The 26,528-nt window shown below is 37.5% G+C and overlaps 1 protein-coding gene across 2 annotated transcripts in view; it reads left to right on the top strand.

Moving 5' to 3' along the window:
• The window catches only part of Ccdc93 (coiled-coil domain containing 93), a 78,775-nt gene that overhangs the window by 19,613 nt on the left and 32,634 nt on the right, over positions 1 to 26,528 (top strand). Inside the window, exons 7-12 of one of the 2 annotated variants that reach the window (XM_013142499.3) lie at positions 10,763 to 10,863; positions 11,408 to 11,425; positions 14,037 to 14,073; positions 16,649 to 16,741; positions 16,991 to 17,038; positions 17,855 to 17,941. In XM_013142499.3, the coding sequence (XP_012997953.2) occupies positions 10,763 to 10,863; positions 11,408 to 11,425; positions 14,037 to 14,073; positions 16,649 to 16,741; positions 16,991 to 17,038; positions 17,855 to 17,941 (384 nt within the window). The remainder of the gene's footprint in view (positions 1 to 10,762; positions 10,864 to 11,407; positions 11,426 to 14,036; positions 14,074 to 16,648; positions 16,742 to 16,990; positions 17,039 to 17,854; positions 17,942 to 26,528) is intronic. The other variant, XM_013142500.3, reaches the window with a different exon arrangement.

The following is a 26,528-nucleotide window of genomic DNA, read 5'->3' on the forward strand; positions in this document are numbered from 1 at the left end:
AGGAGAAAGCTGTAATGCACTTTAATATTTAAATTCATCATTTGGGTGTCTCTGTGTCTGGGGCTCATTCATTTTCCTGGAGATTATTCTGAATATTTCTGCTTTTTTGTTTGAATCTGTTACTTTCTTCTTCCCAACCTTTTTTCACAAAATAGTTATCCATTTTACACAAGGTCTCTTCTTGAAGATGGTATTTGGAGAAGCCATAACAAATGGAAACTCCCCAGTATAAGCCTCCTTATTTCTCTTCCACTCTCAATCATAATTATAATTGTCTTACTTGTGTGTTACACTGCTTACTTCTTCCTTTTTTGAGCAGTCAGCCCTCCATATCCATGAAGGATATATCCTGTGAATGAGATCTTTTACTTGCTTTTAACTTGAAGATGGAGTCCCTTCAAAATTTTACCCAAAGCCCGTGTGTGTGTGTGTGTGTGTGTGTGTGTGTGTGTGTGTGTATTTTTAATGCTTAGAATTTTGTAGAAGAATAGAGAACACTGAAGAAGGGGGAAAAAAAGACTTTGGAGCTTCCAGTTGAAAGGAAATGCTTTATTGAATTTACTGGATCCTCTAAGAGAAATTTCCTACTGCAGTGTTTTCTTCCATAGAGAATGCTGTGAGGAAGACCTTTTCATCCAGCATATAAAATGTAGATGTGGTGATAGTAAAACAATAGAGTATATCTTCCTAATAATAACATGTACATCATATATGGGTATGTGATATATATCAGTATTTTGTATTAGATAAGTACAGATGTATGTATATTTTTGCCCCACGTGTCGGGTACAGTTAACTATATTGATTATTTACACCTCACAATTCTTCATATACCTGTTTTACAGATGGAAAGCCGCAGAAGTTAAAGGAGGGAAGTGTTGCCTCCTGAGATTTGAGTATCACTGACCCACTAGTGCTTTGAGTGTAGAATGCCAGATTGATAGTGGCTGCTCTGTGTTCAGTAGAGTGGGTGTCTGTGGTAGTTGGCAGGGCAGCAGTCAGGGATTTGCTGCAAACACTGCAGTGCTGCAGTGATTCTACTTCCTGCACTGCCATTTGGAGTGAGGGCTCAGAGGTGTCACTTTGACAGGTGGAACCAACTAACCAGACCCGTCAACTGAGACCTGACTCTCACGGTGCAGGAATGCCCTTAAGTTTTGTTTTTTTACACCACTTGTGTCCTTTATCTTCTACCGGGACAAAGTAGCAGAATCCACAATGAAGGATGGTCATATTTGAGACATAAAACATTTTACAGACTACTTCTGAGTTCCAATTCTGGTGTCCTTTTGTCTCTGTCATTTATTACCTTGGTAACCACAGGCAAGTTTAACTTGTTTACCTCAGTTTTATATAGGCAGCAAGGATAACTATGTTCATGTGTGTAAGAATCAAACGGGCAACACAGAGAGAGCAGTCTACCTGTCTAGCATATATTGGCCATTAGTAAATAACAGCCATTATCACCATGATCATTATTAACGACAAAAGAGTAAGTTGATTCTGTGTATCTATTTTTAAAAGACCATAATCATATACAAAGCATGATTTTTAAAATTAATTGCAGATCTGAAATTATTGACACAATTATATTACAAGTCAGTATCGTTATTGATTTAAAAGAACGTAAAGAATGATAGACTGGGAATATCCTCCCAGATTTATTAGTCCATGATTACTTTACAGATAAACTGAGGCTTATTGAGGGAAGATCTCTCGCAACTTTATGTAGCTGAGTGGCAGAGTAGTGGCAGAGATAGGACTAGACAACATGCCTGAGTATTGTTACTTTAAACAGTGATTTGGCAATAAGTATTTTATAGTGTCCTAGAAAACTGTGACATTTAGGTCTATTGCAATGATCCATGTTATATACAAATTGTACATTACGTATTGTGAGAGGGCTAGATGAAATGGCTGATGGGTAACTAGAATGTCTACATAGGTAAATTAGTATAGTAGGAAACTTGGAGGTTAGAAGCCAAAGAACCTATGGGTTAATACTAGGCAACATAGTGTTGTAGGGATTTTAGACAAGTTACTTCATCTCTGCTTCCTTAGCAAAGTAAAAATCATTATTATGTGCCTTGTCTCTCCTTCACAGTGTGGTTAAAAAATACAATCATTTCATGAACTTAAATCTGTGATTCTGGTTGCAAACTGAATTCAATGAGAACTGAATCAAATTTCCCCATGAGGTCAGTATTGAACCTAACTACTGGATTTGATTTTGTTCTGGTCCAATTTGGTTTGTGACCAGAATCATGGAAAGAACTGAGTTGAACTGAGGCACTACTTTATATGAAGATTTGTACTTTAAAGTGGAAAGTATGTAAAATGCTAGCAATGTCATTGTTTGGCAATAAATGGTACTTTTAACTGTTTTCAGTATTTTGTTGTTTTAAAATCAGTCCTTTTTTAGAAGAATCCAATTTCATGTCTTGGGTCATTGACTCAGTGGTAACTAAGGAAGATCAGTTAAGCTCAATTATATAGCACTCCTATATAATTGTATTTAACTCCTAATTGTATGTATTTGTAATAGAGCCATTCAATTTCAGTGAAAGTTAAATAACACAGTAACTATGTCATTATATTTTTCACTTCACTGTAAGTCTGTTTGTGGTATCTGTAGCTTGCCATTCATGTGAACACCAGGAGCAAATCAGAGAGCATTTGTAGCAGCAGTTTGGGAGAACAGCCCTGCCAAGTCTGCAGCTGTCTTACTTTCCCTGTTCCTCAGAATTGTGGAGAGTTTATAATGTGGGTCACAGATTGTTTGAAACTTTTTATACTTAAAAGTAAAATAGAAATAACGTTCTGATTAATTCTGTGTGGTTGGGGGAGCAATTCTAATTGGAATAAAATGCCACTATTTGGAGAAAGCTGATGGTAATCCTTGTCATGGAATTGTCCAGAGACAAGCATCTAGTTCCTTGTTGGCACAACAGCTGCCTAGTGGCAGCAGCACCCTCAGCAAATTTTACAGAGGTATTACTTGACTGTCCATGTAACAGAGTGACAAAAAATATTTTTAGTATTCAAAATATTAAAAAAATTTATTGAGCACCCACTTATTTACCTCATACTGTATATGTAATATGTGTATAAAATGACTTCAAAATGCCATATAAAATAGATCTGTATTTGCTTCTACATTGTTATCTATTTTAGCTAAGCAGTGGCACAAATCCTAGACTCAAGAGGCTAACGTAGAGAGATTCCTTGAGCCTAGAAGTTTGAGAGCAATATAGACAACATAAGCTACATAACTGAATTTTTTAATCACTCTACTTTTCTGTATTAAAGGTTAAAAATCGCCAACATACGAAAATTTTAATTTTAGTACTGTATTAACAGATGTCTGTGTTGGGCAAACCAATTGTGGCTCTTGGTGTAGAAGGTCTTTGATTGGGCTGGGGATTTAGCTTAGTGGAACCTGCCTGGCAAGTGCAAGGTGGTGAGTTCAATCCTCGGTACCAAAAAAAAAAGGTGGGGGGGCCTTGATTATATAATGACCATTCACTTGAAAGCTTACATTCAAGAATAAAGGAATTTCAGAGGAAAAATCTGAAACCTTGTTTCTCAAGGTGAGAGTCAGTATTACAAGGGTCTCAGTTCTTCCCAAAGTAATCTAAATTCGATGTGATTCTAATAAAAACCAAGTGTTTTTTATAGTTAATTTGATGTGCTGATATGAAGGTAAGAAATATAAGTACCATTTCTAATTTTTAGCAGGATGAGCTTTTAAATTGACAGTATTGGGTTTCTTAATTTTCTATTCAGAAAAAAGAATTGGTTTTTATCTTTCATTATACCAAAGAAAAGTTTAACAGTTGAAAGTCCAAATGTAAGCTATAAGCTAAAGTAAAATGAGATTTTTTGGGGGTTGGGGATTTAGCTCAGCAGCATAAGCACCTGCTTTGCAAGCAGGCGGTTGTGAGTTCAATCCTTGGTACCAATTAAAAAAAAAAAAAAAAAACAATCTATGGGCTAAGAAGTGAAGCCAGGTACAGTGGGAGGTGGAAGCAGGAGGACCACTTCTTTGAATCCAGCTTGGACAGCTGGAGACCTGACGAAACCTTTGCTCACAGTAAAAAATAAAGGGATGTTAGTGGTGTGGTAACTCAGTGCAAAGTCCCTTAGTTCAACCACCAGTACTGCAAAAATAAACACAGTACAATACAATACAGTACATATCTAGGCACTGTAAAGAAAATGACTGATAAAACTGAATATGGAAAAACATTGAAATGTCATAGAACCAAAACCTACACATAGAAAGTTGATAAACTTTACTATTTGGATGAAAGTATTTGCTACAGAGGTAGAAATGAAAGGAACAATGCTCAAATTATAAAGCTTGCTTGCAAATTAGTAAGAAAGTAATGCCAAGTGTAGTGGCACATGCCTGTAATCCCAGAACTTCGGAGGCTGAGGCAGGAGGATTGCTTGAGTCTAAGGCCAGCCTGAACTGCAAAGGAAGACCCTGTCTCAAGAAGACACAAAAGAAAAAAAAAAAAGCTAAAGGACAGAATATGATTGAGATATATGGCAATAAATAAGATTCCCAGTTCCATTAATAATTTAGAGAGTGCTCATCAAAGTAAAGTTTTTTACCTATAAGATACATAAAAATTAAAAGCTTGTACATGTTGCTATTGCCAAATTATGGCTAACAAACTGGTAGTCACTTAAATCAGCACAGTTTGTTTCTTTAGCTCAACTTGATGAGTAAAACACCTTGGAACCAGCAAATTCACAGCTAAGTTCTGTGTTACTGATTTACTTCCACATAAGTACAAGCACTGTCTATAATTAAAAACGTGCAAGCTACCTAAATATGCTTCAGTGGGTAAACTAGGCAGTATCTATCTGTGTTAAGTACCATTTGCATACCACACAGGAATATTATGTTGTTTATTTTTAAATTTGTTTTTATTTTAAAGAGGAAAAACAGAAAAGGAAAACAGAAAAATGATATGTACAAATTCTAACTACAAGAACAACAAAAAACCCAAAACAATAACAATATAGGCTTTCAAAACAAGATGATAGAAACTTAACAATGATTGTAATATTGTGTACTGTTATCTTCAAAAGAGTTACTTAGATTACCAGATATAGACATACAAAATTGATTTAATCAAGCGTATTGTTGTTTTCCAAGAACTAATAGAATTAGTAGTATAATAATCATCTTAGAATAGCTTTTTCTTTTTCCCTTTTCTCTTTTCTCCTGTCTCTTACCAAGTTCCTTTTCCCCTTTGAGTGAGCACTTTCTTATTCTTTCACAATATGTATTGTAGATTTTAATCTTATTTACTCTTTGAGTTTCTTACACTAGGGAGACAGTAAGGTATTTACACGTGTGAGTTTGATTTACTTCACTTATGAGTATGGTCTTAAGTCTCATCCACTTACCTATAAAAGCCTTGGTATGGTCCTTCTTTATAGCTGAGAAGTACTCTATTGTATACAAATACCATATCTTTATTCATTCCTCCCTTGTTGCATTTGGGTTGTTTCCAAGATTTGTCTGTTACAAATTGTGCTGCTATAAACATGAGTGCATATACATTACTGTGGTATGTTGTTTTCAATTCTTCTGGGAAAAGGCAAAGAAGTGGAATTACTGGGTCAAATGGGATCTCTAATCCTAGCTTTTTGAGGAATCTCCACATTGATTTCCACAGTGGTTGCACCAGCCTACACTCCCACCAACAATGGAGAAGAGTTCCTTTTTCCCCACACTTCTCCAGCATTTGTTAATGATGGATTTCTTGTTCTTAGTCATTTTTTCTGGAGTGAGATGGAATCTCTGTGGTTTTAATTTGCATTTCTCAAATGACCCATGACCATGTTTTCATATATTTACTTGCCATTTGTATTTCTTCATCTTAGAAGTATGTATTCATCTCAGATGCCCATTTTTGGAGTGGGTCTTTGACTTTTGGGGACCTGATCTTTTTTAATTCTTTATATGTTCTAGGTAGAAGTCCTGTGTCTAAGGGACAGTTACTAAGATTTTTTTCCCCCAATTTGTGGGTTTTCTTTTCCTTCTGTTGGAGATTTCTTTTGACAGGCAAAACTTTAGTAACAGGAGATTGCAGCTGTTGATTCTGGGAAGGATTTCTCATGCAATTTGATTTTCGTTCATAAACTCTGCTTACCCCTGTGTCTTCAAGATTTCTACGTAATTTGTCTTCCAGTAGATTTAGTGTTTCTGTTTTAATATTTAGATCTTTGATCCATTTGACTTAGAGTACATGGCAATAGGCATAGGTCTGGTGGAAAGCCAGTTTTTCCAGCACCACTTATGAAAGAGGCTATCTTTCTTCCAGTGAGCTTGTTTGGCCCCTTTTCAAAGATAAGTGGCTGAGTGTATTTGTAGTTTTGGCTATTTCTTCTAATCTGTTCCATTAACCTTCAGATCTGTGGTGGGTTTGTTTTTGTTTTGTTTGCCAGTACTATACTAATTTTATCACAGTAGCTTTGTAGTATAATTTCAAGTCATGGGTTGTGATGTCTCCTGCCTTGCTTTTGTGGCCCAGAATTGCCTTTGCTATTCTAGGTCTCTTCTGGTTCCATATGAGTTTTAGGAATGATTTTTCTAGATCTGTGTGGTATGCAAATGGTACTTTAATCTAGAATTGCATTAAATCTGTATAACAATTTTGGCAGGATGGCCATTTTCACAGTGTTTGTTCTTCCTATTCATGAACAAGGAATGTTTTTCCATTTTCTGAAATCCTCTTTGATTTCTTTTTTCATAGTACTGTAATTTTCACTGTGTAGATTTTTACTTCCTTTGTTAGACTGATTACTAAGTATTTCATTTTTTTGGATGCTATTGTGAAGGGTGTGGGTTCTCTCACTTTGTCAACAAACAAAGTGAGTTTGTTGTTTGTGTATAGAAATGTTACTGATTTTTGAGTGTCGACTTTGTATCCAGCTATGGTATTGAATTTGTTTGTTAGATCTAGAAGTCTTTCAGTGATGTTTCAGGGGTCATGCATGTAGAATATCATGTCATCTGCAAATAATAATTTAACTTTTTCCTTCCTATCCTTATTCCTTTTATTTTGCACTCTTGTCAAATTGTTCTGACTAATGTTTCCAGAACTGTATTGAATTGGAGCATTGATAGTGAATATCCTTGTCTTGTTCCTGATTTTTGGTTGAAAGCTTTCAGTGTTGTCTATTTAGTAAGATATTGGCTGTTAGTTTTTCATATGTGACTTTTATCAGATTGAGATAAAGACTAACTACTCTGATTTTCTGTAGGGTTTTTATCGTGAATGAGTGTTGGACTTTATCAAAACTTTTCCTGCATCTAATGAGATGATCATGTGATTCTTACCTTTGGCTCTATTTTTTTTTTTTTTTTTTTTTTTTTGGTCTTTTTCGTTTTTTATCGGTACCAGGGATCGAACTCAAGACTGCCTGCTTGCAAGGCAGGCAATCATGCCGCTGAGCTAAATCCCCAGTCCCTTCCTTTGGGCTCTATTAATATGGTATATCATGTTTACTGATTTGTGATGTTGAACCATCCCTGGATTCCTAGGATGCATCCCGCTTGGTCCCAGCATATAATCTTGATTTTTTGCTGCATTCTGTTTGCCAGTATTTTATTGAAGATTTTTGCATTGATATTCACTAGCGAGATTGGCCTGTAATTGTCTTTTTTGGTTGGGTCTTTGTCTGATTTTGATATTAGGGTAATACTTGCTTCTAGGAATGAGTTAGAGAGAATTGCTTCCCTTTCACTGAGGAGTTTGAGGAGTATTGGCATTAAGTCTTCCCTAAATTTCTTACAGAATTCTACAGGTAGGCTAGGGATTTAGCTCAGTGGCCTGGAATTTAGCCCAGTAGCTCAAGCGTTTGCCTGCTACATGCAAGGTTGTGATGTTAATCCCTGGTACCAAAAAAAAAAAAAAAAAAAAAAAAAAAATCAGCAGTGAATCCATCAGGACCTGGGCTTTTCTTTGTTGGTAAGGTTCTAATTACATTTTCAGTTTTATTAACTGAAACTGGGTTATTCAGCAGTTTTAAATCTTCTTGATCCAGGCTTGGTAATTCACATATTTCCAGGAATCTGTCCATTTCTTCTGTGTTATCAACCTTATAAGAGAACAGGTTTTCGAAGTAGGTATTGATGAACTTTTGTAATTTCACAGGGTCTGAAGTGATTTTCTCCTTTTGATTGCTTACTGAATTTAAGTTTTGCTTTCCTTTTTTTGATAAGGTTGACTAGAAGCTTATCAATTTATTCTTTCAAAGAACTAACTCTCGATTCATTAATTCTTTGTATTTTCTTAATCTCAATTGCATTAATTTCCACTCTGATCTTTTTAATCTCTTTTCTTTGGGCTTTGGGCTTTACTTATCTTCTTTTACTAGATATTTGAAGTATACATCAAATTATTTGTGTTCATTCTGTTTTTTTGATGTGAGAGTTCACTACAGTGAATTTCCCTCTGATGACTGCTTTCATTGCATTCTGCAGGTTTCAGTAACTTGTATTTGCATTTTTATTTGCTTGTATATATTGTTTAATGTCTTCTTTAATTTTCTTGGTGATCCATTGATTATTCAGGAGGATATTAATTAGTTTCTATGTTTTTTCAGGTTTTTTTTTCATTAATTTCCAATTTCATGGCACTATGGTCAGATAATATGCATGGAATAATTTTGATTTTTTTGCATTTACTTAAGCATGTTCTGTGGGCTAGTATATGGCCTATTTTAGAAAATGTCCCATGTCCAGCTAAGAAGAATGCATATTCTGATGTTGTTGGGTGGAATATTCTGTACCCATCTGCTGAGTACATTTATTTACCAATTTGATTCAATTCTGTTACTTTTTCTCTGATTTTTGTCTGGTTGATCTGTCTCTTTTTGACACTGGAGTGTTAAGTTCCCCCGTTATGACTGTGTTATTGCTTATTTGATTTTTCATGTCTATTAATATTTGTCTTACATAGCTGAGTGTTCCCATATTTGGTACATATATATTTAGGATTGTTATCTCTTCCTCTTGAAGTTTTCCTCTAACAAGTATGTAGTGACCTTCTTTATCTCTTTTGATCATTCTTGGTTTGAAGTTTACAATGTCTGCAAACAGAATTGCTACCTCTGCTGTTTTCTGAGTTCCTGTTGCATGGAGTATTGTTTTCCATTCTTTGATTTTCCGTCTGTGAATTTATTTTTGAGTTAAATGATTTTCTTTTATACAGCATATTGTTGGATTTTGTTTCTTAATCCACTCTGCCAGTGTGTTTCTTTTGGTTGGTGAAATGAGACCATTTACATTAATGGTTATGACATATATATTGGCTTATCTTTGTCACATTATCTCTCTGTTGTTAGTTCCCTACTTTTACTTCTCTGTTTAATTGCTTGTCTTGCTTGTTGGTTGCTTTTTCTTCTTGTTGTTGTTCTTGGAATTATGGTTATTTCTAGCTCTTTCTGGGATATCTTTTTGTACTCTTTGTAGAGTTGGTGGGGTTGTCATAAAGTTGTTCAGTTCTTTGTTACGAAGTATCTTATTTCTTCATTGATTTTGAAAGATAGTTTTGCAAGGAACATCAATCTGAGTTGGAAGTTGTTTTCTTTGATTACTTGAATACTTTACTCCATGCTCTTCTTAACTTGATCTTTTGTGTTCAGAAGTCTGCCATGATTCTGATAGGCTTTCCTTTATAGGTGATCTGTTTCTTTTCTCAAGCGACTTTTAATATTCTATTCTTATGCTGAATTTGTAGCAATCTGTATGCCTCACTTATCTGGAAGTCAGCTTCTTTTCCTCCCATGCTTGAGAAATTTACCAGATGACTGCTGGTCACTGGGTGCAGGCTCTGTTTCTGCAGGCCTCAGAGATGCTTTTCAGGTGTGGACAGAATACTGGGTGCAGACTCCCCTACATTTAGTTTAAAAGAATGAAGTGGCATTGTATGTTAAATTTATTTCATGGAAATCACCAATTTATTTTGTTAAGAAAAAAATAGTTATAGAATGATACATTCATTACATTTTCCCTTATATAGGAAAAGCTATCCAAAAATGTGCATATATACCTGTAATTATGTAAATATACAAAGGTTTGGAAGGATCTACACCTGTCAGACAAACAGTGGTTGGTTAGAAATAAGTTAGATTTAGAGAAAGAGAGAGTAAGGCAGGACTTTGAAAAAAATTTGTGCGCTTCATACTGTTTGAAACTTTTTACAGGAATATATCCACTTAAAAATTTTGTAACAAATACAGAACACAACAAAAAACTGAAGAGTGTTTGATTACTTTCTGAGTTTTGTTCCATTATTTTTAGTTTATACCACAGCTGTTTTCACATCTGTAAATGATGTAGAAGGGTACCCAGCAAATATGATGTTAACTTGTTGGGCAGGGCTGGCAATTCATAAATTTATGTACTTGGACCTTTTTCAGTGAGCACTGATCATTTTAATAAATGTTTAAAAGTGAAGCCCCTCTTTTGTAGGCAGTAGTGTGCTGTGTAGGCAAAGCAAATCATCTCAAGTAACCAGAAGTCCCACTCATGGTCTTACCCAAGCTTTCACAAACTGTCTCTCTGTCACCTGTAGAACATGCTCCCTAAAAGCAGTTTCCTCAATGCCCTGTCCTACAACAGAAGCACTCACTCTATGCGGGAAAGGCTTGTAGCCCTGCTGGCTGGAGGCATCTAGCATCCTGTTTAGGTGAGTCTTATTAACCGAGTAATTTGTCTGTCTCATCCACTTAGGATGTTTACAAGCCACGTCGGAAGTACAAACGCCAACAGGGGGCAGAGGAGCTGCTTGATGAAGAATCTCGAATCCATGCTACACTTTTAGAATATGGCAGGTAATGAATGAGGCCCAGTCTAGGTATCTGTTTAATAAAAGAAAAAGCTGGTTTAAATGGCTTCAGTTGGGTTAACTGGAGTCTGTCCGATTGTGTTTCTTGTTATTACCCCTGAGATTTCCAGCATCAGGGACTTGCCTGTCTGATGTTAGCTAAATATCTGTGGCTTGCCTTTGCACTTGCCCTTTGGAAATGCGTTTGTGACAGTGGCTCTGGCTCTGCTCTCTTGAGCCTTTTGTAGAGGCTATGACATGTCTGAGCTTCAGATAATGCCACGTATTAAAACCTTAAGTAAACAGAAGAAATGGAAGTATTATCATCAATTTTATGTTTTTAGAATAATAATTTTGGATTTGTGTCACTGCTGTTTTAGGGAAATGACTAGAAAATTAGTGTTGTCACTTCTTAATAATACCTAATTTTTAAAAAAAAATTTTATAACCTATTTTTACTTTTGCAACCCACAAAGACTGCTTCTCTCCATTAAATATTTTGGCTGATGCTAGGTATTAACCTCCATTTATGTCCTGCATTCTCTACTTAGGGTATCCAATCCTTTGATGTGAGTATATTGCTGCCTGTTCTTTTTGCTGTGCCGGCAGAGGTTCCTGTCCACTGCTTTGCTTATAGCCCAGCCCTTGTTGGGTGGCTGGAACTAACTGCACTGACATTAGCATCTCCCTGAATGAACATCTGCTTTCTCCTTTTGTGTACTGGAGACCAGTAGGAAAGAAGTCATGCTTAATCCTTATAAGCTTCCAAGGAAAGACAACAACTTTTTTCTTTGAGATGATAACATAAAGGCAAGTCTTTCCTTCTAAAGGATGAAAATTAGTCTATCTAAAAATAAATGAGTTGGTTCTGGCCCTCAAGCCAGATGTGACCACCATGATATTTGTTTTAATTTTAAAAATAAATATGAATAAAGTAAATTCCTCCTTCTAGAAGCTCACGACGCAGGCCTGAGGGTTATGTATAATAGATAGTTCTTTGTGCTGTGTGGTGTGTGCTTGTGGTATAAATGAAAAAGCATACAACTGGGAGGGTAACCTGTCTTTAAGTGGTCAGAAGAGTTTTCCTCTATCATTATGGAGAAATACATGGTACTTGGTGATTGAGTCATTCAGATTTAGTTCATTGTTCCTCCGGTTAATTTATAAAGTCCTAAGGCCTTAGGTAAGGGCTAACTACCTGAGGGCATGTCCTCTGCCCCATGGATCTCCACAGACTAAAGGTATAGAATAGGAAGGAGTGTTCTAGATGTGAGGACACTAGCGCCAAGCTTTGGTGAGACCTGTGTTGGTTAGAGTTCCTTGTGTGAGAACAGGGTTCTGACACTGATTTCAGCAGAAAGGCTTCTTCAGCAGAAGGGCTTCCCATCACAGGGAAGGATGGGCACCAGGCTGGCCTCCCAGGCCTCACAGAGCTGGGCCAAGGGCACTGCTTATGGCTGCATGCTTAGGAAGATAGTCAGCAGCCTGGGAAATTAGGAAACTGGGGCCACTGCCCATTGCAGACCATGCCACTTCTGCCCAAATCAAGAAGCCCTTGTTGAAAGACCAGGAAGCCTCTGTGACAGTTGCTGGCCCTGAAATCACAATTCTTCTGTGGCCTTCAGTGGAACTTCTGTGCCCTCCTTCAGTCCTTGATTAATTGTTCCTCATTTACAACTCCAACAAATGCTCCCGATTGCTAAGACCAAAATAGTAGTCAGAACCCTAGCTGTCAGAAGTCTGGAAAATAGTCTTATTTTTCTGCTTCTGCAACAGTACTACAAGAAGATACAATCAATATTGATTAGGCTAATTCACAGAATTTTCCCCAAGGCTTTTTACAGAATTTGTGTGGAGACCTAAATAACTTTAGATTCAGTCTGTCATATTTTAATCCTATAGTTTTGTGCCTAAAGAATGGGAACATTGCCCGGTTCTCCAGTTATGGCAGAAAACCCAAGCTAAACTTATAGCATCTTGATTTTTCTATTTTTTCTTCTATGTTTAGTTTATTAATTCAGTAACATTGGAGATACAAAATGTAAAAGGGAGGCCTTGAATAGCTCTGTGATAGTATGCTTGCTTAAGCATGCATGAAGCGTGCGTTCAATCCCCACCATCACAAAAGAAAGACAGAATGTAAAAGTAGGATCATTACCCTCAAGAAGAAGGATACAGACAGATAACTAGGTAGTTGAGTGTAATTGATTCTGGGAAATAAGAGGAGTCTGCCCAGAAGCTAGATGGGGCCTGAACTGTAAATCAGGAAATGAGGGGGAGAACAGCACATGCCACGCTTCCTGTTCAGGCAGTAGTGGAGCAGGAATGTACAAGGTGAGGAGCTGCACTGGGGCTGCCATGGAAATCCCTTTCCTCCTGAGAGGAGAGGCATGCCTTTGACAGACTGCATAAAGAATGAGCAGGAAGATGGGAGGGAATGAGGCTGCAGGCACCAGAGCAGGAGAAACAGCACATGGGTGGGCAGGTGAGGCATGGCCTGAGTGTGGTCAGAGTGAAGTGTGCAATTGTTTTTCTTAAGCAGGTGCATGTAACTTAATTTCCTTACAAGCTCTTTAAAAGTATGTGAGGCTGGGTCTGTTTCCTTATGTTTTTGTTTTAGGTTTAATACTTTTGCTTTGTTATATTTCTTTTTTAAGACATAGATTAATTCGAGCCAGAAAGTAAGCTCATTTAAATGGAAATGCATTTCTCTGTGTGTGCGTGTGTGTATGGTTTAATTCAAGTTGCATTAAGTGAATGCACATTATTGACATCATCCCTGGATTATGTTTGAAAATAAAAAGATAACATTGTAGAGCATGTTTGGCTTGAGCAAATACATTCACATATTTTGAAGATATTTTGAAGGCTTTTAGCATACATTGTGGTTCTGAAATACAGTTCTTGCTTCAGAGTAATGACTGCACTTAAGGAAAATGTTATATTCTGCCAATAAAGAATTCCAATTTACAGTAATTGTATAGCAAATAGGATAGCTAGCCTTTACTTGAAAGTGATGGACTGTATTTCTGCATAAGGCATTTAAAACATTTTCTACAGGGACCAAATAGGCTGAATTCTGTTTGGTGCTTTTCATATAAAAACCAAACCAGAATGCATTCAACAGACTTTATTGTGATTTTTGAATAGTAACTGAACTCTGTTTTTTGTGGCCTGCAGGAGATACGGATTTAGCCGCCAGAACAAAACAGAGAAGGTAAGAAAAAAGTATAGATAATGGGAGGGAATATTTGAGAAGTGGCAGTGACCACCCTTTGGCCTCTACCAGACACTGACAGCCTGGGACCCAGCTCCCTGGGAAGCCTGGCATGGGTGGGAGGTATGGGCCAGCTGCCCTTTTCCCCTGTGTACCTGTCCTGGCATTTCCATTCTGCTGCTTCTTTAGGCTGAACACTTTCACTTTTGGCACTTGAAATGTAGAGTGATTGAAAGTAGGTTGCATGGGGTCTAAGAATGTGAAATCCTGTCCCAGAATGAGGACTTCTAGGTGTGAACAGGGTACTAGCAGAGAGATGGCCTTCAGCTGTAAATTACAGGCCTGCCCTCCAAAAGACAGCTGAGTGTGAAAGAGCCAAATTAAGTTGGGATTGTCTAACTTCACAAATGAGTATAAATGATTTCTTTTCATTTGTGTATTTATTAGTGATCCTTAATTGTTAGTAGCAGAGAAGGCACATAAATATTACAGTGCCAGCCCCTGTGTTTCAGGCCATTTGTTAAGAGATCTGCATGCATTGTTTCACTTAACAATGCTATGAAGAGGATTCTTGTTCCTGTTTTTTGAACCATAAAACGAATGCTCCAAGAGGCTCAGTGATTTGTCCAAGGTCACAGAACCTTAAAGTGCTGTAATAAGAATCCAAATCTGTCTGATATCAAAGACTAGGCATTTATAATCACTGCTTTGTGATTTAGAGAGAGCCTGCTAAAGTGGTCAGTGGCTTCTTAAAAATAGTGTCCCTCAGTTTGAGATTTGTTAGAATTTCTTTTCACATTTCCCACCTGACCTCAGATTTCTTCAACTAGCTCCTCTCCTGCTTCAACCTGCTCCTCTCACTGTTTTGCTGCTGCCCCCTCACTTGTCCAGTTCCTCCACCCCTCTGTGACCTTCTGTCGTCATTGTCATCTTAGTCATTCAGGGGACTGATGGTGACCAGGAGCATATATTCTATAGCCAGACCTACTGGCTTCAAGTCTGAGCACCTCCCCTTCACTGTGTGACTTTAAATAATTTGCATAACCAGTATACCTTGTCTCACAGCATCTGTAAAATGGGGTGGTCATTGTGTCTGCCTCAGAGTGCTGTGAAGGACCTAGAATGACCCCACACATAATAAACAATTAATAAGCAGAAACTGATATTAGCATTGGTTTATTCGTAGTTAGGAGAGTATTGACTGTGATGCTTCCTTCCAATTTTTTTCATTTTTTCTCCATATTTGTGTTTCATTCAGCCTGATAATCATTTTTTGCAAAATACTTTGTGAATTTGAATTATGTCATGTATCACCTGGTAAATAGCAAGGGATTGATGTGTACTTTTAATTTGATGTATAATTTGAATCTGAAAAGAATTTTGTGTGTATGACTATTCTGAAATACAGTTTGACTGAGACAAAAAAAATCACAAGATGTCCATAAAATAGCATACAAATTGGGCTTGTTTTGTCATTGTTATATCAGATGGCCCATTTGGATTGGAATCTTATCTTTTGTGAACATATCCAGGTAGTCAGGAGTCCATGCTGTTTTGTGGAGAATGAAAGACTTGTTACAGAAAAGCATCCTGAAGTTTAGATGGCCAAGAAAGGAACGCAAGGCTAATCCTCTCCTTCACATATGATAGCCAGAGATCAGCAGTGATCCTGAAGTGAATCAGCTGGTGGATGGTGGAGTCGGGGTTAAAACCAAGAACTCTAGGCTTACAGACTGTGTTTGAGGACGAGCAGTTAATGCAGGGTACCTTGGGCATGGCACAGAACATTGACAGCCCATGGCTGTGTCCAGATGGAACAGGTTGATCAATAGAAGAAGCAATTTAAATTTTGTTTTCCTTTAGACCAGTGGTTTTTAAACTTGTTTGATCACTTGTAGCAGTAAAAATTTTATTTTTTATTGTGATTCAGTACCCATATTCATATTCTCCCCCAAAGCAAAACTTTCATTGACCAATCCTGTACTGAATTCTTTACCACCTACAAAGCAATCTGATGTGTACTGTTACTTTTATTTGTATAGATTCTAGTAATACCTGTTAGATTACCTACTAATGGATCTCACCTGACAATTGAAAGAAACTGTGCCTTGTCTGTTACTTGTCCTTGAAGGTCTTGGAGTAGGAGGAAGACAAAATCAGAGCAGAAGAATAAGTCTGGTAAATGTGACCTGGTATTCATTTAATCAGTGAGCAGGTGGGAAATGGAGACAGGCATTAGCCAGGCCTTGAATGTCAAGTGATGGCTGTGTGGCTTGAATGCAACCTTTGGCTATGACTGTCCATTCTCTGTCAGAGACTGACTCAGCTCTCTGTATCTATGTGTTTTCTTTCTTTCTTTCTTTTTTTTTTTTTTTTTTTTTTGTCTTTTTTCCTTTTTATCGGTACCGGGGATCGAACTCATGACTGCCTGCTTGAAAGGCAGGCGCTTATGCCGCTGAGCTAAATCCCCAGCCCCCTGTGTGTTTTCTTTAACAGACTCATGACTCTTTGCAGTGCTGCCCTTTGTTGAATTTCCAACTCTGGTGCTCAGCTGTTTTTACGTCTTCCTTTGTAGGCTGAGGACAAGAAAACACCACTTCCCACAGGACTGTCAGCTACAGAAAGAGCAGATGTCCATGAGGAGGATGAGCTTCAAGCAGCTGAAGAGGTATGTGCTTTATGTAGATCTTTTGAGTTTTCAGTCATTTGAGAAGAAAGTGACTGCCATCCTTAGCTTTCCCAGAGAGCCAGCCAGGGGCTGTGTCTTCTGTGCCTTCCATTATCTGTCATGAAGCCTACCATAAAACCAGACCAAGAAAATGACCCTGGGATGTTATCACAGAGACCTACAGGGGCATTCGCTTCATTTTTTTGTGGGCAGAGCCACTCACTGCTGCTCTTTCTGTTCTTCTTTCAGCAGCGTATTCAATCACTGATGACCAAGATGACCGCCATGGCAAATGAGGTGAGTGGCCATGGATGAGGAAGATATGGAGGAGGATTTGACTCTTATGGTTCTGCTCTGGGAGGCTTCTTCCTAGTGGGGTCCTTTCTTTTCAGGAGTAATGCCTTTTGTTCCTGTGGGTTCCTTTTTGGAAAGCCGGTCTATAATGTATAGGATTGTAATCTGCAGAGACCTGTGAGAAGGAGACTTGAGGGCCCTTGTGAGGTTAGGATGTTCCTGCTGGCTCACTCTGCAGGTTTCTGCTGGAAAGAGGGATCAGCCTTGCCTCTTTATAACCACAGATTCCACTTTCCCTAAGGAACCCCCATCTTCTTCCCCCTTCAAATGGCATTAGGGAAAGTATGGAGTTCAGAGTTTATAATTGATCTTTTCAGAGAACAAGCCCATCCAGAAAGTTTAGCCAGGCACAGTACTCAGAGGATCATTTATTTTGCATTTGAGAGATGTTTGGTCTCTGAGGTTTCTTGTCCTGTAGTTTTGCTCTTCTCTTCCTTGAGTTCTGGACCCATGAAATACCTTATTGGCTTTATTCTGTAGCCATCAAAAGGCCTGGAAGTGGGGCAGGGAAGGTGAGGAATAGTTTCCAGGGGTACCCGGGACCTGAGATGTGGCTAACAAAGTCAGCTGAGTGACGTAGGAGGTAGCTTTGACTTTTGTCCTAAGGCTGTTTTCTTCCTTATGGTGAATAAGGGAACAAAAGGGAAATTATTTTACTCCTGGAAATATCATCTGTTTTGCAATAATTCTTAGTGTTTAAGGTTTCTAGGTCTGTTAAGACATTGCCTGGCTTTGAAAGCATACCTCATGTGATTGCAGAGCCGTCTCACCGCAAGCTCCGTGGGCCAGATCGTGGGCCTCTGCTCTGCTGAGATCAAGCAGATTGTGTCTGAGTATGCAGAGAAGGTAGGTGCTGGTGCCCACTGGAGCACATGCCTCAAGCAGCTTCCCAAGGCTTTGCTTTCCCACCTGCCCGGTCCTGCTTGCTGCAAGTTTAGAGTTTGAATTTTTTTTTTTTTTTTTTTTTTTTTAAGTTTAGAGTCTGATTGTAATTCATCCAGCATTTGTCAAAAACAGATACCAGGCTTTACCACACACAGCTATCAGCATTTACCCACTAGCTAAATTAATTCTGTTCTACAGTGCCCATTTTTCTATAAATATTAAGAGAAAATTTGTCTTTCAGAGCTGTTACCACGTTTGATGTATCGTACCCTGAGGTATAGCATAGGCATTTTTTGTTCCCTATCAGGCTTCTTGTAACTCTGGCTCAGTTTGGCAATTGGACTGAGGAATGAAGCTTTTTGCCACTTAAGAGATAAACCCCATAACTCAGCCAAGCCCAAGGCAAAATTTTTTGTTCTATTTTATTAAAAGAATATAGAATGAACAAAAGCCTCAAAGTCATATGTCAGCATTAGATTTTTTTTTCCATCCTAAGAGGCAGGAGGACCTTGAATATTTCAGAGAGGTGGTGATTAATCATTTTACACACACTGATCCTGGTCTGGCTGAGATATAGTATCAGTAAGATCAGATTTACAGGGCATTGTTTAACATCTCTCCTTCCTTAGCCATACTCACACTGCTGCCTTAAAATGTTGATGTCTATTGAAGCATTTAGCTTTGCTTTCCTTGTCTCCAAAGCCTTGATGACAAATTAGTTCTGCCTCCACACTCTGTGCAAAACGACCTTCTGAAATGATTGCACAGGTGGTATATTCAGGGAAAAACTGTTGCCTATAACTTAGGGATATGATCTTTCCAATCTGCAAAAGTGCTGATGAACAGACAGTCCATAGGACAGGGGTCAGGTTTTCCGACCCCACAAATGCATACTTCTTAACATGAACTTTCTATTTCTATTCTCATAGACTCCATAGTTTCCTCTCCTTATCTTTACTCCCATTTTCTATTTACCACTGACCTGTGTCATCTGAGATTTGACTGTTAAAAGAATTCTTCTTATCTTAAAAGAGCAAGTAAAACTCAAATGGTTTGATAATGTAGTTGTGAAAACAGTGATTACTTGACTACTGCGTCAGCACACACCTGAATGGTGTTGAATAAGTCTGTGCCATCCTTAATTTATACATTACTGAACCCAGTTTTCTTGGGAAGGGATAATTAAACTACATCAGGCCACCCCACACCTATCCCTATATTTCTACAGGGGCTCTGATTTTTATCTCTAAACTTAACCAACTGTTAGCAGACAAGAAATCTAATTTTGGTAAGATAGAAAATAAGCAGAAGATCTCTCCTTTGCTTGGATGTGCACCTGTCCTTTCCAGCCCTCTTCTTCTCTAGGTGGCGGATTTCTTATCTGCCTTCTGCAGCCAGTTTTGCCTTTACCACCTCTCCTTCTGGGTGTCGTCTTGTCTCTTGATCTTGTTCTTACCTTTATGTTGTGGTTTCTACCCAACAATCAGGCATGCATTCTGCTATTGATCCTGCACTATTTCCTTCCTCATCTTATTTTTCTAGAATAGAGTGAAGTTAGAAGTAATTTGAAGCTAGAAAAGATGCCAAACCTCTTTCCAGGGATATAATTTTACTTTGCATGGAAATTGTAAGTCAGGTGCTCAGTGCTTGATTGTTTTCTTGAGTAGATCATATAGCATTTGCTGGTTTTAAAAATTAAATTCCTTTTAATTCTATTCCTGTTTCACAATTATTTCACATTTGCTTTGGTCCCAGATACCCATAGTTGTGCATATTTGCAGTCTTCATTATGTTCAAGAGAAGTACGAAGTGCAGTGATTGGAAACAGTTTGTGGAGTCGAATCTTGTTTTGTATCATCTTCTCAACTTTTCTGATGTGTAATGTTGGCCTTCTCTTTGCTGGAGTATCTTTATCTGTAAAATGAGAATAATATTTTTCTGGCACATGTTTTGAAGAATAAATGATATGTGAGCATAGAATGCCTCAGATGCCTAGCATACTATTGCTTTTTGGTTGTTTGCATTGTTAATGTTTTGTTTTGTTTTCAGTACTAGGAAAGGAACCCAGTGCTTCACTCATGGTAGGCAAAGCACTATGCCACTGAGAGCTATATCTGCAGCCCTTTTTTGTTATTTATTTTTTGGTCACATCATATCTGAAACATTTTCCATGAGTCTAACCTTCACATTTATTTTGACATCTATTAATGTGTGTTAATACAACACAATTCACCACAAATCTCCATATCACTAAACTTTTAAGTGATTTCTGTTTGCCTTTTAGGTAGTACTGTGAAATCCAAATCAACAATTTCTGCTGAAAGATTTCCTTGGCCTTGCTTAATTAGATTGACTCTTCCTCTGTGCTGCATTCCAAGTAAATTGTAGCAATATAAAATACTGTCACTGGTGAAGGGGCTTCATACCGTGCCCCACCATTTCTCCACATGTTCATTGTCTAACTCACTGCATAGTAACTATGAAATGAACCACTGAGAACTGAAGATGGTTCCATGTTTTTATTTACTGTTTTCTCCATGTCATCCGTGGTATTTTGCTCATTTATCTTTTGGAACAGGTGATGCTTTCCTTGTACTTTGAATGAATCTGTTGTAAATTTAAATATTTTATCACTGTGATACAGTAATTTCTCAGGTACTTCATTTTGATTTTGTGTTTTTGTATCTATGTCAGTCCATTTCTTTTTATCATTTCCAAATGAGAAGTTAATTGTTTTCCTGTGGATCTGACAAATAAGACCATTACTTTTTCACTAATCTATTATTTATGTTTAATTCGTTAACCTTCATAAGAGTTTAGTTTTATTTAGTCTTAAGCAAGGAATCCATCCTAGTTTTGTTATTCTTACTCATTTATGCTAATACCACTATTTACCAAATAATATCTCCATACTCATTTTGAAACACTTTATATTCATGCTTTATGTCTAATATACACTGCAGGTGGACACTTCTTGTTTTACTGATTTATACTTCTGTTTTCATTCAAGTTCCACGATAAAGTCAGATGGTTGTATTTTTGTTGTGTCTTGACATGATAATTTGCTTGTTAATATTTTGCCAGTGCTTTCCAAACAAAGACCAGTTGTGTTTAACTAGGAACACACCTGTGATTGGACAGGTTGAGTTTATTGCTGGTTGTGACCAGGTAGTGTACCTACCAGTGGGATTGCGGTTTACCTAAGTGTGATGCTGTTTGAAAGGCCTTGGGGTAGGATTTGGATTTGTGTTAGGTAGCTTTCAAGATGTGGAACTTTGTTCTGTGTCGAATGTTACAAGTAAGGGTATGTCTGTGAATGAGAATCTTAATAAATCTTATCAAAAAGACACAGCGGATAAATCAGTATTAAAGTTATGTGTGTATAATGGTGAATATAGCGCATGTTTGGTCATTGTGATTTGAATAATGTTTGTTTCTGTTCATGTTCAAATGTGGTTACAGAGTGGTTGTGTTTTTGCCTGGATCCCTGTTGGCAATCACAAAAATAGTTTGCTCTGTTGTTAGTGTTCTTTAAAATCGTGGGTATTAACACTAAAGCCTGGATACGAGTGGAGGGCAGCTCTTTGTAACCCCAAGGTCTTGCTGAGGCACCAGGCTAGCTCTCAGATGTCAGGAATTCCTTTTTCATCTTGAGGTCATTAGTGTGTATTTTGCTGCATAACAATATGACCAAAAACATTGTAACTTAAGATACCTACATTTATTTTTTCACAAATTTTGTAGGTCAATAGTTGGCCACATCTTAGCAGAGTCCTCTGTTTCACACTTCACAGGTAGAATCTCACCTTGGGAAGGATCTGCTTTATATGGTTATTGGCAGCATTCAGTTCCTTATGACCTGTTCACTGAGGTTAACATTTCTTACTGGCTCTTTCCTGGAGGCCACCCCTCATAGTTTCTTGCTACAGGGGCCTTCCCAGCATCGACAGTGACTTCATCAAGGCCAGTAGCGAGGGATCTCATCTCCAGTTTGTAATACATACATATATCCACATGTATTCTGCCACTTTTGCTATGTTTTGTAGACTGACATCAAGTCTTAGCTCCCATCTGTAGTCATTTGAAAGACTATTACAGGTGTGAAAGCAGAAAGTAGGGAACATGGGCCTTCATACACTTGTCTACACTGTTTATCTTTTTATCTCCCTGCCATAGATTGGGCAGAAACTAGGTACTGAGATTTCATTATAAAATTGATGCTGCTACCTTCAGCTTTCAGTTATAAAATCCTTGGAAGCAGAAATGAATTGAAGAATGCTCAGGAGAGAATCCATTGGTGGTACTTGAGAAAAGTTAAGACAGACTGTGACATAATGTATTTTGCTTATTAAAAAATTTTTTTGAATGATAAAGTGACCAATTTTTGAAGGAAAATGACTTGAATAACCTACCTCGAGCAAGTGTTTGGAAAGTCAACCAGCATTGGGATATAAAAATGAAGTAAGGCCGGGTGTGGGGCTCACACCTGTAATCCTAGCGATTGGGAGGCTGAGGCAGGAGGATCTATATGAGTTCGAGATCAGCCTAGGCTACAAAGTGAGCTCAAGGCCAGCCTGAACTGCATAGAGAGACCCTGTCTCAAAAAGACCAAAAAAAAAAAAAAAAAAAAAAAAAAGAAGTAAGATAACAAAATGTAATTTATCAATTAGTGACTTCTTACTGTTTTTTTAAATTCTGTATTATTTCTACCCTTTTTTCTATTTTGCTTTTTTTCTCTAAATAAAAAAAGTATATCATTTAATTTTTGTGGGTTTATTTTCTGCCTCTATTGGCTGTGGCCTACATTTTATTCTTCTTTGTAACTTTGAAGACTCACTTCAGTGTTGGAGCTTAGCAAATTAGTATGTGATACTATACCCATTTTGCACATAAAGGAGTTAGAATTTAAAGAACTTAAGTGATTTCTCCTGTACAGTGTAACATACATTCTAGGTTTGAATACATGACTGCCTGACTTGAAACTTGTCTCATTAGACAGATGGAGTTTCCTTTTGGAGAAGCAAAGATAGGCTATCCTTAATGTCCATCTTGAAGGCTTTGTAGTGACCAGGCCTCCTTTACCATCCCATTGCAGTAGGGAAGAAAGAGAACGTGATACATTGGGAACTGACTGCAGAAGCAAGTAAAAGTGAGAATGGTGAGCCTGAGCACTCAAATAAACTCACCTAACCTGCAGATGCTGTGGACGTTTCTGTTTGAGTATACCAACTGGCTTCTCTTATTACTGAAGAATATCATATAAGGTCCTCCTCTGGCTTATTAAAGTGTAGCATCCTGGCCAGAATACTGTCAACATCTTGATCTTATGTCCGTAATGAGATGTGTGTTAGGTGATAAGGGACTAATTTGTAGAAGGATTATTTTCTTAAGGGGTCTTGGAAATTTTCTTGTACACCAGTTAAGAAATTCTGGCACTGTTGCTTCTGACCTTTTGCTTCCAAGATCATTCTGTGGCAGTTAGTCAAAAGTCTCTGTCTTGAAGTTAACTCTTTCAAGAGCAGCTAGAGATCTCATCAGGTAATTAGACCCTGGGCATCTTCCAAGGATGCACATGTGGAAACAAAGAAGAAAAGTCTTTAGTGAATGCCCATAATTACATTTGATTCAAATAGATTTTATCCCTTTCGACCATAATTTTTATTCTAATTTATGATATAACCAGCAGAGAAGGCTGCCTCATAAATTATGTCACTCCCCTGGCTATTGTGCCACATAAGCCTTTGGATTGCAAATGATAAGGGCTCTGCCAGTAGTAAGCAAAGATTCTTCTGTTTGCATTTTTTGGATCTGTATTCCTTCTCCAGCCAACTGTTGTGTCCCAGAGTTGAAACTTCTGACAGGCAGCCTTTCTGAACTACTCAGAGTGGGAAATGGTAATTTCCAAAAGAAAAAAAAAGCGTTGTTGTTACTAAACTAACATACGGCTGGCAACTCTGTGGGTCATTGTTCTTGGAAAGTTTATTTATTAGTTGGATGTAATCAGTGGAAAAGAATCATTTGTTAATATGCCATCTAGTTGGATGGAATCTACCCAGAAGAATCAATTAATATGTCATCTGTCCTCTGAAAGTAGCTGGCCTTGTGTTGTTCTTTTTCTGCCTTAGTTTTATAACTCTTTTACTCCAGTTAGGGGAAAAAAAGCTTCTTCTTAAAACATTCTTAAAGAAAATTGGAGTCATTCATAATTTTGGAGACATTTTAAATTTTTAGCTTGATTTTTTTTCTGCCAGAAAACTGCAAGGGCAGAGATATAGTTTCATGTAAGTCATAGAGTCAGTCAACCTATAGAAAGAAACAGGAGACTGATAAGATCTTTATGCTCTCAAAGCAGATGGCAGTTACTGTATTATATGCAGCCTTCTCATTGCTGAGATACACCAATACTTACAATGCTTTTTCTTTATTGGCCAGTTTTTGTTTTTGCTTTTGTTTTGTGAGATAGGGTCCCCCTTTGTAACTCAGGCCTCGAACTCATGTAGCCCATTCTGGCTTCAAATTTGTTGTGAGACTTCTGCCTTAGCCTCTGAAATGTTGGGATTATAGGTATGTACCCCTTCCCTAAGTTGTTTTGAATATTTTTGACATATAATAAACTTGCAAAAAATACCTCAAAGACCAAGAAAATAACCTCTGCCCCCTTTGAGCCAATCCTGTTTCTGTCAGAAATATCACCATTCTGATTTCTTTCATCTTGGATTTACTTTAGTCTGTCCAGCAACTTTATATAAATTGAATCAGGTGTGCTTCTATGCCTTTTTAAATTATTTATTTTTATTAGTATATGTTTGCAGTACATGTTTGCATTTCTTATGTGGGATTAGTCTGTGTATATCACACATCTTAATTCCTTTGTTCGTCTTCTTTGCCTCCATTCCTTTCTTTGCGTCCATCTCTTGATATTCTTGCCATTTGAGAAAGTTCTGTCTTTCTGCTTCCTGTTGTCTTCAGTTTTGCTCTTTATTTATAATCTGGGTTCTCAGAGGATCCCTGAGATATTTAAGGTTAATGTCTTATTTATTTTGTTTGACATTAGGTCTTAAGGTGCATCCATTTTTCTACCACTGGCACAACATTATCTCTCTTATGGCAGAGCAGTACTCCATTTTGTATAAATGTCACATTTTCTTTATCTAGTCACCTCCTGATGGATACACAGGACATAAGAAATAGCTATTTTGAATTGTACTGCTATAAAGATGATTATGAATGTATTGCTGTACTACGATGTCTAACTCAAGAAGATACCTAGAAGAGGGGAATAGATAAGTCACATGGAATTTCTGGTTTTAGTTTTTTGAAAAATTTTCATATTGATTTGCATACTACTTTGCTGTATAAACTTACTAATTCACAGTTCTACCAACAATGTAGAAGGGTTCATTTTTCCTCAGAGCCTTCCTAGCATTTGTTATTATTTGATTCCTTGATGATGGCTAGGAAGCACAGCAGGGGAACAGTTCTAGAAAGAAAGGGACAAGGGACCTGACATAAAGCTCTGCTGAGACTCAAGGCAAATTCTTAGCTGTGAACTTTTGTAAAAATCAAAAAAGCAAATTACATAATCCCAAGACACAGTGGCACATTGCAGGTATTCTTATTCCAAAAGAGAGAAGAAAAATAAAACCGAAGCAAGACCAAAACTTAGCAAGGCAAGTATTTAAGTCCTATAGCATCAGGCAGATTTTTAAACTGCTTCTTTTTAGGCGTCACTTCTTGGGCTGATGTCACAAGTGTTACACAGTCCTGCCTTAAATCTCTTCTGGAAGGCCATGAATGCGTCTTTCATCTTTATGTCCCTGTTGTACATAATGCATAATAAATACTCAAGATAGGTTAATAGATGACTCAGAGACTCTGTAGATACTCACCCAATAACCATGAAAGGAGAATCCCCTTCCTGAAACAAAATAGGCTCTTCCATGGTGTTGCGGAGATCACTCCTTGCCATATCCATAGCACTACTCACTCTACTGTGTTTATTTGTCCTTTTATTCTGTCACAGGATTAACCACAACTACTGCTAATCTCTAGTGCCTAACAGAAGAGGATTTTCACAAACATTTCTTGAAGGAAGGGAGAGAGGGAAGAAAGAAGAACAAGAAGAGTTTTCAGAGCTTTTTTCCCCTGTAGCACAGTTTAGGCATTAGACAAATAGCATCTAGGATACAATATCTTTATTTCTGAATGAGTCTGTTTTGCTAGGTTAGACTGTGAATATATAGAAGTAGAATCTTACTCTGCTTCTCCACTGTGTATTCCTATACCTCTCATGTAGAGGGTCTGAGAACAGATTAGTTAAACTAAACCAAGGAAGGCATAGGGAGAGATTTAAAACTAATCAGAATGAAGAGAATAAGGAGTCCTGTTAATCTGAAAAGAACAATAATACTAAATATGTTGGTATTTCCAAACTGCTCAACAATTTCCTAAATTCTTTGTGAATAGTTATAAACACACAGTAACAGCACAATTGTCGGTAAAGAGAATATTAGTGAATAGTTATAAACACACAGTAACAGCACAATTG

The sequence above is a fragment of the Cavia porcellus genome, unplaced genomic scaffold (genome assembly GCF_034190915.1).
Source record: "Cavia porcellus strain 051 isolate PalLab524CR breed Dunkin Hartley unplaced genomic scaffold, mCavPor4.1 scaffold_12, whole genome shotgun sequence".
NCBI lineage: Eukaryota > Metazoa > Chordata > Mammalia > Rodentia > Caviidae > Cavia > Cavia porcellus.